Below are 17,349 nucleotides of genomic sequence, written 5' to 3'. Positions count from 1 at the left end.
ATCACTGGACCACCAGGGAATTCCCTATCCTTCTCCTCTTGAGTTTTCTAAATTATACTTGACAATTGAAGCAAAAATTATAACATTACCTGATATGGTTCTCAATATGTGGAGAGGATATGGTTAAGATAAGTTATCAAGGAGCGATGGTAAAGGAATCTTGTAAGGGTAATGTTTCTACATGCTAGTTGAACTGGTAAAAAGCCAACATCAGTAAACCATAAGTTACGTATGTTTAATGTAATGCCTTGAGCAGCCATTTAAAAATCTATTCAAAGAGATATACTCAAGATACACTATAGTAAATCAAAATGGAATTATTAAAAATATATTCAAATAACCTACAGAATGGCCAGGAAAGTAAAACGGAGGAATAAAAAACAGAAGAAACAAGAAGAAAATAAACAATAAAATGGCAGACTTAAGTCATAATATATCAATAATTACATTGTATAAATCAATGGAACAGAATAGGTAGCCCAGAATATACCCACACAAGTATAATCAACTGCTTTTTGACAGAGGTATAAAAGCAATTCAAAATAGACAACTAGTGAAAACATACTGTATAGCACAGGGAATTTTACTTAATGCACTGTGGTAACCTAAATGGGAAGGAAATCCGAAAAAGAGGGAATATATGTATATGTATAGCTAATTCATTTTGCTGTACAGTAGGAACTAATACAACATTGTAAAGCAACTATACTCCAATAAAAAATAATTTTAAAATAAAAAGCAATTCAATATAGAAAGGACAGTCTTTTCAACAAATGGTGCTGGAACAATTGGACAACCATATATTATGGGTATAAGCCTCTTGTGGAATAAATGTATTACAAATATGTTCTCCCACTACGTGGCTTGCCTTTTTACTATTATAATGGTTACTTTTGATTAAAAGAATTTCTTAATTTTACTGTACTATACTCTAAGCCTTCATTTTCTCATCTGTAAACTAGGCATTATGGTAGTATTTCACTCACAGGGTTGTTATGAGGAATAAATAAAAGAATACAGGTACTCCTGGTACTTAGCAAAGCTCAAAAGATATTATTATTATCCCCAGTGCCACCCTTTTTTCTCTGTATAACCTTCTATTTCCTTCCAGGTTCTCTATTATGAATCTCTGAAAGGTCACATGTGTAACAGAAAATGCTGGCCATATGGAGAAAATTGAGATGACTCATTCTCAATCTCATGACCCCACCTACTTAAAATCCCAGCCGGGGTGACTACACCGGGTGACTACAAGAGGGAAGTGGGTTCATTTTAGTGACTGACATCCAAAGAGCAATATGCTTTCTTCCACAGCATGCTTCACCTTCATCTTTCTCCTCTGCCAGCTCACAGGTGAGTCCAGCAAGATCTTCCTGTTTTCTGGACTGCCTACCCCATCCTGCTTGTAGCTCCAGGCTTCTGGCTCCACTCTGGGCCTCTGGCTCAACTTAGGAGGCTCTGCTCCCTCATCTAATATTGCTTTTTTTAAAAAAAAAAAAAAAAATCTTTATTGGAGTATAATTGCTTTACAATGGTGTGTTAGTTTCTACTTTATTAACAAAGTGAATCAGTTATACATATACATATGCTCCCATATCTCTTCTCTCTTGCGTCTCCCTCGCTCCCACCCTCCCTATCCCACCCTTCTAGGTGGTCACAAAGCACTGAGATGATCTCCCTGTGCTATGCGGCTGCTTCCCACTAGCTATCTATTTTATATTTGGTAGTGTATATATGTCCATGCCACTCTCTCACTTTGTCACAGCTTACCCTTCCCCCTCCCCATATCCTCAAGTCCATTCTCTAGTAGGTCTGTGTCTTTATTCCTGTCTTACCCCTAGGTTCTTCATGACACTTTTTTTTCTTCTTAGATTCCATATATATGTGTTAGCATATGGTATTTGTTTTTCTCTTTCTGACTTACTTCACTCTGTATGACAGACTCTAGGTCCATCCACCTCACTACAAATAACTCTATTTTGTTTCTTTTTATGGCTGAGTAATATTCCATTGTATATATGTGCCACATCTTCTTTATCCATTCATCTGATGATGGACACTTAGGTTGCTTCCATGTCCTGGCTATTGTAAATAGAGCTGCAATGAACATTTTGGTACATGACTCTTTTTGAATTTTGGTTTTCTCAGGGTATATGCCCAGTAGTGGGATTGCTGGGTCATATGGTAGCTCTATTTGTAGTTTTTTAAGGAACCTCCATACTGTTCTCCATAGTGGCTGAACCAATTCACATTCCCACCAGCAGTGCAAGAGTATTCTCTTTTCTCCACACCCTCTCCAGCATTTATTGTTTCTAGATTTTTTGATGATGGCCATTCTGACTGGTGTGAGATGATAATTCACTGTAATTTTGATTTGCATTTCTCTAATGATTAATGATGTTGAGCATTGTTTCATGTGTTTGTTGGCAATCTGTATATCTGCTTTGGAGAAATGTCTATTTAAGTCTTCTGCCCATTTTTGGATTGGGTTGTTTGTTTTTTTGTTATTGAGCTGCATGAGCTGCTTGTAAATTTTGGAGATTAATCCTTTGTCAGTTCCTTCATTTGCAAAGATTTTCTCCCATTCTGAGGGTTGTATTTTGATCTTGTTTATGGTTTCCTTTGCTGTGCAAAAGCTTTTACGTCCTGTGGTCTCTGACTCACAGAGGGTAGGAAGAGACTGGAGGGAGAGGAGAAGGAATGACTTTGGGAGTTGACTGCCCTTCTGACTGTCCCAGGGAACAAAGGGCTGAAAGAAGTGGTGTTGGGTATCAGGAAAACCTGTGTCCTTATCTGGATTCTGCCATGAAATAGATGAAGAATGTCATCTTCCTCGGACCTCAGCCTTCCTTCATTTTGAGGGTAATTTTAAGAACAAAATGAGATGGTACAGGTGTATATTTATTTACTTAGAAATATATATTTAAAATATTTTAATTCAAATACATTTATAACATTTATACATATACTTCTATGTTTTATATTTATGTAAATATAAATATGTATTATTTAGAAAAATATTTTAAATTATTATGCATTTAACAATCATACTGATGGCAGAGAACATTTGAATTTTCTCTCTTAACCCAAGTAACCCAATCAGTCTCTACTTAGAAAACCAACTCATAGGTAGGAACTTTATATTTAATGCCATGAAGGACTGAGGACTTTTCTATGCCTGTCACAGGTATTCTAGTCTTTCAAGATGTTACTATCTTCAGGGCTCTCAGGAAGGACCAGGAACCCCATAAGTTAGGAATATCTCTCTGGTCATCAAACTCATGGAGAACCACATGAGGTCTCCCTCTGAGGATTTGGTGTGGCTGGTTCATTTATGTGTGCCCCAGTCCTGCCAGAAGAGAACTGCCCAAGCCCACGTAGTAAGTCAGGGCTCACTATCCTCTCTTCCCCGCCACCTGGTGTCTTGAACTGTTCAGCATCAACAGACTCTCACCCTCTGTGAGTTCGTTAAAAGTTTGCATTTTTAGGAAGCACCTGGTCCTGGAACTGGAACTGACCCTTACTTTAAAAATCACTCCTTGAACGGAAATGGTGATCAGAAGGGGAACTTGGGGATGGTGAAATGGGGAAGGACATGGCAGGACTTTTCAAAACCCAGGTGCCCACCTGAAACATGATCTGGGGCAGCAGGGTGCAAGTTGCAAGTGTGCACCCTGCTCCAGGAGGCTGTGGCAGCCTGCGTGCTATAACTTCCATGATTGAAAGAATAATCTGAGATTGTCATAGAGCCTCCAGTGGGCAGGACGGTGAAAGCAGTGCTGGCCCTGGAGAAGAACTCCTGGGCTTGACTTAGTAGCTATATTATTGTGGATAAGTTTCTTAGCCTCTGAACCTCGGTCTTTACAAGTATGTAAGAGAAAATGAAACTTAACTTGCAAATTATTGTCATGTTTTAAATAAGATATCAAATGCAAAACAATATAATAATAATCACCATTTATTAAGCTCCTATTACATCCAAGGCATTTTTCATACAATCTCCTCACAAATCTACAAGATAGATATTATTATCCCCAAAACTTAGGCTCTGAGAGGTCAAGTGTCTTAGGCACGATTACACAGCTATTAGGAGGTAGAACAGAAACTGAGTTTCCAAACCTAGTGCTCATTTCATCACACCAAACTAATGGCCTAATATTGTACCCTCAGAAAAAGTGCTCAATGAATGTGTATTTGAGATGAATCTTCCCCAGAGATTCCTTCCCTCTCCAGGTACATGAGGCCAAGGTAGGCAGTGGAAATGCCCAAGAAGAGTAGGGAACTCCATTTCCAGGATGTGAATGCACCAAACAAAATTCACCCTGGCCAAATTCAGAGGGACCAAGGAATAACTCTTGCAGCCTCAGTATTCTCATCTGGAAAATGGACACAATTTTATGATGATTATAGGATACAGTAGGGTTGAGGAGACAGTTTATAAAAGGAAATCAGAAAAAGTGGGTGAGGAGGTATTAGGGAGGTGTTGAAAAAGACCAGAAGAGACAAACAAGAGGAACGTTTCAGAGATGAGTGAGGGGCAGAACAGTAGGGAACTTGAATATGAATGTTGCAGGTTAGAACTGGAGTGTTGGCAAAGGTGGCTGGTGAATTGGGAGGCTTGTCAGCCTCTGTTCCATGTACATCTTACATGGTACTGATTGTAAATGCCCTTTCCAAGTACATTAATTAAGGGGAATTTGGGTAAAGAACAGTAGTTTCCAAAGTCGTTTTTTTCTTTTTTAAGCAGTGGTTTCCTTTTATAAAAAGAAAACTTACACAGAAACAAACAACTCTGATGCACAGAATTGAAGCCTCCCTGATGGAGGGGGGTAGTTCCATAGCTTCCACCCCATCCCCTACCCCCTTGACCTCCATCTAAGCTCCCAAGAAATACACTGAGGCACTGCCACAGACCTCAAAGGTAGCAGGGGCACAGCTTGGGAAACCCTGCCTTAGGAGCCCTTGTTACTAATCCTGGCCTTCCACTCACTTGGCACACATCACTATAACCTTCAGAGCACCAGACTCTTCATCTATAAAATGGGATTGGACTAAGTAGTCCCTAAAATTCCTCCTAGCTTTGAGATGCTCTGATCCTTGGTTTCCATGGTGAGGGTGGCATGACACTGTGGTGCATTCTGATAGAGGCACCCAGTACTGGAAGGGGTGCTCGGGGACAGGGCTGGCAAGCAGGAGGTGGGCTTTACACACTCCGCTATGCCGAGGTCTTCCTCCTAGGTCACCATTCCTTGATTCTGGCTGTACTGATGGTGCCCCTTCCTCCTAATTTGGCTCCTTCCCTCCACTCAACACATGAGCCTTGGGGGAACAGGTTAAGGGGAGGAGGTGACAGCAAAAAGGAAAGGCAGGTGGCAAAAGGGAGGAGCTGTTGTCCGTTCTTGTTATGAAGAGCATCTTAGGGCTGAATCTTCTGGTGCCAAAAATACCTGAGACTTGGCCAGGGCAGAAAGCAGAGGGTCTCCTGCCCCAGCTTCCTCAACCTCCAAAAGTAGGTTGGTGGGGATGCTTGCTGTAGGAATTATCTCCCTGCGTGGTGATTGGACTTACTCTTTTGCTGTGAATTAGCCAGTGACTGATGTATAGGCGTTAGTGTCCAGACCACCTTCTAAGAAGATTACCTTACTGAGAAGCCATCCAAAGAAGTTTTGGGAAATCTCACTTTTAGCCATTCTTGCAGAAATGAGACCAAAAAGTGGGAAGGTTTCTCAAAGCCTGTCTCATAACACTCCTGCCTGTCGTTTCCTCTTGCCTCCCACCATGTCTCAGACTGCTCTGTACTTCTCAAAGTGTTTTCACATCTGTATTCACCCTTCATCCTTCCCTAAATCTTGGTGAATAAAGATTATTCTTTTTCTCCTATGAGAGGTAAGAACACTGAAATTCAAATTTACGTTTAGGATGTAAACTGGGGATAAGCTGAAATTCAAAATGGTAGTGGGAGGTAGCAGTGGAAAGAATGCAGGCCTCTAGAGGAGATGGGGGAACAAACTAGCTTCTCATGTCACTTCTGCCACTTTCCAGTTTGGGGCCTTGGGAAAGTCACTCAGCATCTTGGATCCCCAATGTCTTCATCTATAAAGTGCAGCTTAACCTTTATCACATAGAGTTGACTTGAGGATCAAGAACGGGAATACCCATTAAACCAAGTATTCATTGCTGGAGTTATTATTACAGTGGAACCAGAATGGAACCCAGGTCTCCTGACCCCCATTTAGGCCAGACCTCTAACTTTTTTACACTGTTGCATGTTGTCTGGGAGAAGAGACCATCTCCACATGTCCCTGGATGAGACTCCAGACCCCATCACCAGGTGATCTGGAACCTAAAGCCTGTAGATCAGTGATCCGCTAACTCACAGCAAAATGGTATGTCCAGTCACCACCCATGGGAATAGCTCCTCATGGGGAATTTCAAGTGGAAAATGAAGTGACATTCATGGTGGAATTTCAGGGGGTAGGTGTGAGAAAGAGTTGAAGACTTCCTCAGGGAAGGGCTTTGAACTAGGATTTATGGGTCTTAAATAAGACTTAGATGGACAGAGAAAAGGATAAAGCACCAATAAAAGCGTGAGTTAGGAGGTAAACTGGGGATAAGCTGAGGAAGGAGCCCTGGCTGCTTGTCTGGTGGTAGTAAGTGGGTGGCAGTCCAAGGCTTCATATCTTCCCACAGCATCAACTATTGCTGGCCTAGGAACAAAAGCCCTGATACAATCTCAGATTGTATCTCAGATACAATCAGATACAATCAACCTGGGACATGTGATACCCCTGAACTAATTACTGTGCAGAGGAAAGCTACCACTTGAGTTGAGTTACCCAAACCATATGGCTGCTACAAAATGAGGAAGGACTGAAATGAATGCAGAGGAGGCAAGTTACAACAGTCACCACATTGATCCAGGTGGGAGGGTAGATGATTCTCATGGGGCCCAATCCTCCCTGGCCTTATAGATAGGTGTTAGTAGCTACTCATTCTCTAGGGCCTTCTGATCACACAGGTCATGTTACATCCCCCACCCCCATCATGTGTTCCCTAAGTACTGTCATTTCCCCTTTCACAGCACATGTTGTTACTCATTTAATGACTCTCTCCCAATTCCATGAGTGCAAGGATCATGATTATCTTGCTCCCCAGTTATACCCTCAGCTCTTAAACAGTGCCAGGCACAAGTATGGAACTAAACAAATTTTAGTTAAAGGAAGGAATGACTGAATGAGCAGAGCATGACTTACCTAGACATGGTAAAACCCTATAGGGTCACACATCACAGGTGGAGAAGCCATCAGAGAAAGGGGAGCTTCAGTTCAGTCTTAGAAGCTGAGAAGAGAAGTGTCTTGTTTCTGGACCCCCTTTCACAGTCAACTGGGAAGAGGAAACAAAACTGGCTAGGACTTAACCAACCCAGGCCCTTAACGTCTGAGCTCACGTTTAGGGAATGGCATGGAACTACTTTCTTCTTTTACGACTCTTCTCCTCACCCTGAAGATACAATAAAGATAGACCAATATCTTCCACCTAGGTTCATGTTGGCAATTTGCACTGTATTGTCCTCCAATTTCATTCTAACAAGGAACAATGAATTTGGGGATATTTTCTTATATCTCCACACAATTAACATTTCTTAAAATGTACCCTAGGAAGATAGCACCATGTATATAAAGATGTAAAAAGAACAATTAATTATTCATGGCTTAAGTGCATGCACACATGCTAAAACACTAAAACCACATCCTTACAATTTTGTCACCTCCTTGACATATACATGTCCCCCAAACCTCACATGAAAATTAAAATACTCAAAGGTGCCCTAATCCAATAATTGAACCTACTTGGGTGCAGGTGATATCCAATCTTTATTTGACTGCAAAATATTCACCCCTTCCATCTCATGGTTGAAGTAAGAGAATGAATACATTAATTGATAAATCAAAAATTCAAATAAAACTGGTTTTGTCTATAACATTTAGTGGAAATATTTTGACACCCCATGAGATGATCAAAGAGAAAGTAATGAAAAACCATCCTCCCTTAGTATTAGAGTAGCAGGGAGGGTAGCTTTTTGGAAAATCAGCTTACTTAACAGGATGATTTGATAAAGGCTTGAGTGATCCAAAGTATATATGCATATATATAAATTATAGGGGAAAACTGTTTGAAAACAGGAATCAGCTCCTAAAAGGCATTTACTCAGGAAGAGAAACAAGTACTTTTAGAGATAAATTTAGCAAAAAATTTGGTCAAGATCCAAGACCTGTTATCAAGGGGCTAGGTCAACATTTGGTAGCACCAGATTCCCTTACTCTGGGGGCACTGGTAGAGCAGCTTGTACTTGAAGGAAGGTCACCAAAGGACTTGAATGGTAAATCGGGATTCCATGAGACCCCAGGGCTTCAGAATTGACACCTGAGCCCTTGAGGGAACTGAAGAAGGGGACTAATGGAAAGGGCTGGAGCTGGTACAAATGCCAAGGGACCTTCAAACTGAGCCATAGTGGAAAGAGTCCAGACTCCAGGGCTGGAGTGACATTGGGTTAAATCCTCAAATTATCATCTGCTAGCTTTGTGCCCTTGGAAAACTTACTTACTTTTTTTGAATCTCAGGTTTGTTTTTGTTTTTTTAATCAAATCCAGTTAACAAACTTTTGCTGTAAAGGGCCAAATAGTAAAATTTTAAGCTTTGCAGGCAGTATGAACTCTGTCACAACTATCCAACTCAGCCTCTGTAGTGGAAAAGCAACCACAGACAATGTGCAAAGGAAAGAACATGGCTGTGTTCCAATAAAACTTTATTTTCAAAAACAGGGGGCAGGCCAGGTTTGGCCCATGGGCTATTTATTAGGTTGCTGCTCAGTTGACCACTTCTGGAAGCTTTTTCAGCAGCCATTCCTAACTGTTTTTCACCTGGAGCCACAAAATCAGTGATGGTTGTTTGCAAGTCACGCTCTCTGAGGTGAATTAAGATTGCACTGAAACAGAAATTTGGGAGGCAGGGAGCAGTAAAGCCCTACTACAATTCCTGATAGTTCAGGTTAAACATCACAAGGTAGCCTGGGCATATTCCAGAGCTCCCAGTCACTCACCCTTTTCCTTTCCACTCAAGGAAGGATATTGGAATTCAAGTGAATGAGAACCTCATTTGGGGATGAGCTTTAATTCACTCCCATCCACCATAAAATAAAAAGATAAATCATCCTCAAACTTCTAAGCTATCACTATCTTTAAAGACTTACAGCTTGCCTCTCGATGCCCTGGTTTGTGCTTAAGAACCTCTGCCCCAGGTCAGATAGACTGTTACCTTCTTCATCTGCAACAAAATCAGCTCTCCCAGGAGCAATCTGAGAGTCCTAAATGGAGCTTGGACAGTAACCTCCCCACTTGTCACCCCACAGGAACTTGTCAAGGATGCAGCCAACCTCATGGTCTACCTCAGAGCTTGGTCTTTTCAGCCAGAGATCTCTGGGAATGGGGTGGGTTTGCCTGTAGTCACCCCTTTCAGACAGAGAGTTCTGACCTCAGTGCCTTTGTGTGAGTGAGGTTCCAAAGGGTTTCCCAGGACTGGTTGGGTTAGACTGAGAGGGTTTCTTGGGACCTTTCCAGGACCCAAAGGGAGTGAGTAATTGGTGGCAAGGTCAGGAACTCAGGTTTATTTTATGGTTCTCTGTTTTTACAGGGCCAGCAGCCTGTGGAGTACTGAAAAAGCTAGTTGGTGCCCTTGGTGGGTCTGTGAATTTCCCACTGAATCTCTCAGCAGATCCAATTGACAGCATTATCTGGGTCTTCAACACAACCACTCTTGTCACCATACAGCCAAAGTTGGCAGACAAAAAAGCCCTTATCATAGTGACCCAACATCGTAACAAGGAAAGGGTGAATTTCCCACATGAAGGCTACTCCCTGAAGCTCAGCAAACTGAAGAAGAATGACTCAGGTGTCTACCGTGTGGAGATACACAGCTCAACCCTCCAGGATCCCCTAACCCAGGAGTATGAGCTGCGTGTCTATGGTGAGCAGAACCAGTTCCAAAGGTGGATGACTGCCTTCTTAAAATGGTGAACTCCCTGATATTGGAGCTGTTCAGACAAAGGCTGGATAAACCCTTGGCAATAAAGTGGAAGAGGGAACTCATGCATGGATGAAGTAGATATAGCCAACCCTTGAAGTCCCCTCTTAGATATTCAGTAAGAAGGTTTGTGGTGCAGCAGATAGGCTTTATGAGAAGTGACAATCACGCAGGTCAAATGTTGGCTTCTCTACTTACTAGTTACATGGCCTTAGACAAGTTACTTGATCTCTTTGAAACTTAGTTTCCATATCTGTAATGGGGAGTAAAGTGATACCTATCTTAGAAAGATTATCAGGTATAACTATCAATCACACCTCTTCCCGTGAAGATTCTAACCAAATGAGAAATAGACACAAGAATCAGAAAGGAAGATAAAAATATCAGTTTTATTTTTTCTGGTAAAGCTGGATAATAAAAATACTTTCCCCCAAGTCTAGACTTTGGTGCCTATTCAGGGAAAATGAACTTATGAAACAATTACTCAACCAGCTAAAAGAATAGCTGCCTTTCTCACTGAGCTGCAATATCAGGGACACCAGGAGATGGGCCTGCAGGTTTGCATGTAGGAGGTAGACCATGCACCTTGATCCAGGTGTGTCCTCCATATAGATATAGTTGAGAAGAATGGAAGACCTGCATTCTGCAGGCAAACTAGCAGGGGTGGGGGGAGGGGGGAGGGTAAACCACATTTAAACAGCAATCATAACAGCCCAAACATGTAAATAGAGAAATGTAGATGAGGGATGTCAGACTCACCATCTCAGCAATGAAACAATTGCTCATCCTCTGAAAGAGTGAGCACAAGGTAGAGAGGGGAACCAGAAGTGTTGCTCCAATACCTTTGTTCTCTCCTAGAGAGTAAAGTGAGTCTCTTCAAGGAAGCCTGAGGACAGGGGAATAGGGAGCCTCCAAAAAAGATAAAACTAATGAACATCTAAAATGCTTTTAACACAGTGCTTACCATATGCCTGTGCTTAGTAAATGGCAGCTCATTCTTGTTGCATTGTAATTATTTCTATTACTACTGTTGTTGTTTTATGGCTGTGGGCAATCTGACCTAGATTGTTCTCTTCCCCAGATAAGAATGAGAATTCTGCTCTGAATTGCTGCTTCCTCTCCACTCTGTAGCACACCAGGGAGATTCAGGTCCAAGGTTTACAAGAATAATGCAGAAAAAATGAGGGCTATGGGCATAATTTCCACACTTGGTTGTCTATTTCTCTTTTACAGAGCACCTGTCAAAGCCCAAAGTCATCATAGGTCTGCAGAACAATAAGAATGGCACATGTATAACCAATCTGACATGTTCCATGGAACAGGGAGGAGAGGATGTAACTTACAGCTGGAAGTCCCTGGGACAGGTGACCAATGAGTCCCATAGTGGCTCCACCCTCCCCATATCCTGGAGGCAGGAGAAAAGTGATATGACCTTCATCTGCATGGCCAGAAACCCCATCAGCAGCAACTCCTCAAACCCCATCTTTGCCTGGAAGCTCTGTGAAGGTGACTGTCTCTCCTCTTTCTCCAGGAGCCCCTGGTCTTAGGACCTATATCTTCTTCAGCTCCTGGCCCCCCTTGGGAACAAGCCCTTTGTGAAAACTGGAAGCCCTGGGGAAGTCATCAGACTGGGAGGAAGGTTGCAATTGCTCCAAAAGTTGGGTCATTTTCCCTAGCTGACTCTTCTCCCTGCCCTGTGCCTACATCCATTCTCTCTTTAAAGGTGCTGCTGGTGGCCTGGCTACCACTGTGATCCTCAAACTTCTGTTGTCACTCACCCTGCTCTGTTTCATTGCACCGGTGCTAATTATTTTGATCATACGAAGAGAAAGAAGAAAAGGTAGAGCATGAACTATTTTTGTCTTCACCCTCAATCATGCATTTTCTCCTTCACTCATTCAACAGTATGTTGGACTGTGTGCCAAGCTTGGTGTTAGGCACTAAGGATGCAGAAATGAAGAAGCCATCATCTCTGTCCTAAAGGACAGCACCAGCCATCTGTACTCCTTAATTCTGGAGTGGAGAGAATACCTGAGCCCTTAACTTCTCTCCTAAGACAAAGGTTCTCCTAATTCCTTCTCCAGTGCCTGCCCTTCTCCTTCCCCTCAAAGGGACTTACTAGTGTATCCCTCCTGCTGACACAGGTCACACACTGTTGACTCTGCTCCCCTGACTGGGAGGCCATGGCCTTCAACTCTGAGGTCCACAAACCAGCACCGCCCGTTCAGCCCATCCCTGTCAGAGCCCCCAATCCATCCCAGTTCTCTCCATTGGATCAACTCCAGAGACTTCTCTCTACTCCCCACCTCAGTCTAGATACATTACTCCTGGAGAAGCCTTTCTCTGTCTTTCTCCAGGCTGTACCCCATGCTCTGTGTCCCTAAACCCTGCTGATTTGTCTTCTCGGGTTCCCACTGATACTGTCCACTCAGGGTATTGGGGAGGGACCTAAGCGTTGGTTGGGTACGAACTGCAAACTTTGAGATATTCTCTCCCTCCTGTAAACACTGTAAAAGCATTTCTGATCTCCTCTGCTTCCTCTTTTGGCTGCCTTTGTCCAGAAATTGGGAAGTGAAGTGATGAGGGTGACCAGTTCATCTTGGGGTTCCTGGGTTTAGCACTGAAAGTCTCATGTCCTGGAAAACCCTTCAGTTACAGGGAAATCAGGATGGTTGGTCACCCTAAGTGGGTCATCCAGATGGTGGGCCAATGTGGGTGGCCAGGGGAAAGAGGAGCCAGCTCTGATTCTCTCCCAACTTGGTTTCAGAGTCCATTGAAGAGAAGAATGGACTGAACCTTCATCCAGAAACTCTTAACTACTCCCCCACTTTTGGAGAGGCCTCGGAGTATGACACAATCTCTTACTTAAATGTGAGTTCTTTCCCGTCTTTCCTGGGGACTGATTCTCCTCTCTGAGGCCCTCCTTGCTTTACTTGAGATTTTTCCATGGATTTGGGCAACATGGGAAATGAAAATGTATAACCCTTTAAACCCAATGTACCTGTGCCTCCCCCAAGTCTTCATGGATTCTCTCTTGTGCAGGAACTGGTGGCCCCTGGAGCATCTGGCTCTGACCTAGCCAGTAACGCTCACACTGTGATCTACGGAATCACTCCTTCCCCTCCACTGTTCAAAATGGCCACTCAACAGACCCAATTCCTTTTGCATAGGATGGCGGGTAGAAAAATGTGACTTTGATATGATGTTTGAGTTATGGTATCAGAAAACTGGCTTTAGAGATGCCATTTCTTCTGAGGCAACTCAAGGAAGCATCAGGAGGGGGCTCAGAGGGTCCATGGTGGCTCTGGGCCCTCACTCAAGGCTTCCCAAGTGTGGGTCGCCAAGCTGCAGTGAACAAACACAAGGTTAATTCAAAGAACACTCTTTGAAAAGAAAATCCTAAGACTAAGGTTTAAAGAAATGCAAATAACAAGAGACAATTTGTAGACAAGAACTAGGTAGACAGCTTCAAAAGGTCCACTGGCAAAAATCATTGCAGCTGAGGCTAGGTTTGCTCCTTAGGTTTCATAGTGCCCTTTCCACATTGGCCCACTTAATGAAGAAATAAAAGCACTTTGGAGCTTCAAAACTCTTAGTTTTACTCCAGCCTTCAGTGTCTCCTGATCAGGATGCATCTTCTTACACTTATCCACAACTTTTCCAAGAGGAGGTATTATGTTTCCTCTTCGAAGTTGTTGGTGTCCTGAGAGCTCCTTCCTTCCTCACAGGGGTGACCTCTTTGTGCTTCACTCAGCCCGGCTTCTGTCAAATTCGATCACTTTATCACCATCCTCCCTCTTCCCCTGCTCAAGACACATTCCCTGGAGACCACAAGACTGTCCTAGATGTTCAGGAATAAACTTCACTGACCCAGGATATTTTTCTCCAACCTGGAAGGAGCTTTTGTTATTGCTGTCATTGTTTTGTTTTGTTTTGTCCCTTTAGTCATCATTTCTGATTTGCCCCATAAGTTCTTTTGACTGATGAAAAAGTTTATTTCCAACATTGACAATATGATTTCAAATTATCCTTTAATAACCTTAGGAGGCTCATAGCTCATACAGTTTAAACAAGATACAGTTTTAAAATAATGCAATTTCTTCTTTTTAAAATTTTATTTATTTTTGGCTGCATTGGGTCCTTGTTGCTGTGCACGGGCTTTCTCTAGTTGTGTTGAGCAGGGGCTACTCTTCGTTGCGGTTCAGTCTTCTCATTGCAGTGGCATCACTTGTTGCGGAGCACGGGTTCTAGGCACATGGGCTTCAGTAGTTGCAGCTTGCAGGATCTAGAGCACAGGCTCAGTAGTTGTGGTGCACGGGCTTAGTTGCTCCGTGGCATGTGGGATCTTTCCAGACCAGGGCTCGAACCCGCGTCCCCTGCATTGGCAGGTGGATTCTTAACCACTGTGCTACGAGGGAAGCCCGCAATTGCTTCTTGAAAAAAGTCATTAATAATTACAATAGCAGTCACTGACAAGAGCACTTCCCACTCCCCCATTCAGGCTCCAGAACCCTCTCTTCTCTCTCACCGTCTCCTCCCACCTCTGTTTTCCCTTCTCTGGATTCTGGATGTCTCTTTGGCCTTGTCTATGTGACCCAGGGGGTTGGCAATGATTTCTTTTGTTTGTTTTTTGTTTTTTAACAGAGCATTGTACCAGAGGAAAATGCAGTAAATACACTTTATTCCACTGTGCAAATACCCCCAAAGGTAAGAAGCTTTAGAGCTGAGTTTTATCTTAGCTGTCCCATCCTTCTTCCTGTTTCAAGTTTAGCTAGAATTTCTTGGGCCCCAGAGATCTCATTTTCCCTGGTACTAAAAGGCACACCAGGATACCCATTCCCTTTGCTTAAGGTTACACAAGTATGTGGGGAATAGAAGAGAACTGTGTTTTAGGAGTGAAAATGGGGGCAATGTGGAACAAATAGAGTAGGAGAGAGGTTCCAGGCAGGATCAATAGGGAAAATCAGCAGGATCCTGACTGAGGGCCTGGGGAAAGTTCCATGGCTTAGGCTGTGCCTGGGAGAAAGGGATGGCTGGGGAGACAACTCCGGCTTGTTTCTGAGCCACTAGTAAACTGGAGGCAGGAGAGTGTTCCTCTTCTTTTCCATGGTCTAGCTATGTTACATGCTATTTGCAACTTCTCCCCAGTCAAGCTACTAACGTAGTAAGCTTTTAAAGCTTATTCCTTCACAGATCACACTTGGCAGAAGCCAGGAATGCCTTCCTGTCTCCTCTCCCAACCACATCAGAAAAATGAGGATGGATAATGCACTTTGCCTAGTAATAGGAAAGGTTGGTTTGGATAGATCATTAGAAGGAAAGTTGAGTTCATTAAGCATTCAACAAGATAAATGTGGGTTAGGCTTGAGGAGTAGTTTTTCTAAGGTCAAAATGATTAAACAGTGGGAGAAAGCATAGCGAGAGGTTTAGGTTGGGTACCCTTGGCAATGAAGAGTGTCTGGGATGGTGGGGTCTCCTGAGGGGATCCATAGTTCTGCTCCTCTTCAGTGTTCTGCATCCTTATGTCTGCCCAGCAGGTGGAGAAATCCCACTCACTGCCCACGTTGCCAGACACACCAAGGAAATTTACCCATGAGAATGTCAACTAAGCAGCCATGTGCTCCAAAGAAAATGGTCAAAAGATTTCACTGACTTAATCAAAAACATCAAGGAAGAATGAAGGACACTGACTTCCTTCCAGAATAAAGTATCCCTTAGGCTCCTACAGACTTAAGAGTTCCCAATCTGGGAATTTCCTGGTGGTCCAGTGGTTAGGACTCTGTGCTGTCACTGCTGAGGTCCGGGGTTCAATCCCTGGTTGGGGAACTAAAATCCCACAAGCAATGTGGTGAGGCCAAAAAAAAAAAAGAGAGAGAGAGAGAGTTCTTCATCCTACCCACTGCTGAGAAATCTCTTCAAATCCAGAATCCCTCCTGGAAATGTGATTGGGAATTTATCAGCCAACTCAAAGCAAGGGCTTAGAAGCATCTCTGTTGAAATGTAAATGCGGTTTCACACATTTGAATGACAGCTCCCCTTCCAGGGTTTGGAGATGAGGAATATACCAAGGGTTAGGTTGCCAAGAGGGCAAGAACTTCGGATCAGCCAGCTGATGTTCCCCGCAGAAGCAGAAGACAGCAGTCAGAAATGGATTTATTTACTGACTCATCAACGACGTGCCTGGCACTGCGCTGAGCTAACTGTGATTTTCGTCAGATGTGCTCTCTGTTCTCCTGAAACCGACCCTTCATGAATTATTTCCGTGGGCAGTGGCATCAGGCCTGACCACGGATTCCCAACACCCAGGGGGTCAGGTGTGGATTCACAGGACTTGGGAGTCAAAGAACACAAGGACAGAGAAGCCAGGTAGAAGACCAGGTAGAAGCCAAGTGAAAACTCAGAAGTGTGATTGACCACTGCCCCAGCTTCATTTACACTTTTGTGCTGCAAGGGAGAAACCCAGGCCTTAGGCCTATGTAGGAGCCCATCTCAGTGGAAGAACTGCCCTGAAGACACACTTTGAATCTATTTATAGGAGACTTGCAAACATTTAAAGTTGTTTAATTCATTCAATGAATATTTATTAGGAACCTCTGTTAGGTCAGTCTAACAAATAAGACAGACATGATCCCTGCCCCCATAGAGCTCACCTTTTTAATGAAATGAGAAATACGTGGAGGGAGAGTGTTGCTTTGGATGTCTTCCTGGACACGCATCTTGAATGGAAATGTTGGAAAGGGATCTGAGGTCTCAGGTCTAGGGTTGTGAAGTATTTCCTTTATTCAAGGGAAAACAACTTCTGCATTGGGGGAGTACAGTGCCTCACAAGCAGTGCAGCACTCTTCCTGAGGGATTTTGGACAAGAGTGAGTTTTATAGAGTTTTAGAAGAGGCAACTTAGAAACAGGGCGTGATCGGCTAAGAGGTGGGGATTTCCCTCTAAGTTCTAGTTTCTAGGGTAAGGCGAGCTAGGGAAAGCTGAGTTGGAGGATTGTGATGAGTGGATGTTAGGTTCCTGGACAGGTGTTTCCCATAAGTGCAGGCTGACTTAGGCTTAGATTCGTGATGTGGGCTGGACCACTGGGGCAGCTACCATTTTGTGGGTCCAAATATATGAACTATTAGAAATAAAGTGAAGAAATGTGTGTTAAAGTTTGTGAAAGGAGAAAATATCTGCTCTGTGTAGAAAGGCCCACGTGGGAGAAGAGCAAGTCCACTGGCTGACAGCCAAGCTGAGCTTCCAGCCGACAGCCAGCACCAGCTGCCAGCC

At 43.3% G+C, this 17,349-nt stretch overlaps 1 protein-coding gene across 1 annotated transcript; it reads left to right on the top strand.

Moving 5' to 3' along the window:
• Window positions 1-1,298: 1,298 nt before the first annotated feature.
• SLAMF7 (SLAM family member 7) lies at window positions 1,299-15,689 on the top strand. Its single transcript, XM_030842160.2, has 7 exons — window positions 1,299-1,353; window positions 9,691-10,023; window positions 11,314-11,586; window positions 11,804-11,920; window positions 12,848-12,951; window positions 14,725-14,787; window positions 15,618-15,689. Exons 1-7 carry the CDS (start codon window positions 1,299-1,301, stop codon window positions 15,687-15,689), a joined length of 1,017 nt encoding a protein of 338 aa, XP_030698020.1.
• Window positions 15,690-17,349: the final 1,660 nt, after the last annotated feature.

The sequence above is a fragment of the Globicephala melas genome, chromosome 1, assembly GCF_963455315.2.
Source record: "Globicephala melas chromosome 1, mGloMel1.2, whole genome shotgun sequence".
In the NCBI taxonomy this organism is placed as follows: Eukaryota; Metazoa; Chordata; class Mammalia; order Artiodactyla; family Delphinidae; genus Globicephala; species Globicephala melas.
The sequence above is the reverse complement of the archived record's forward strand: the minus strand, read 5'-3'. Positions and strand labels throughout refer to the sequence as shown.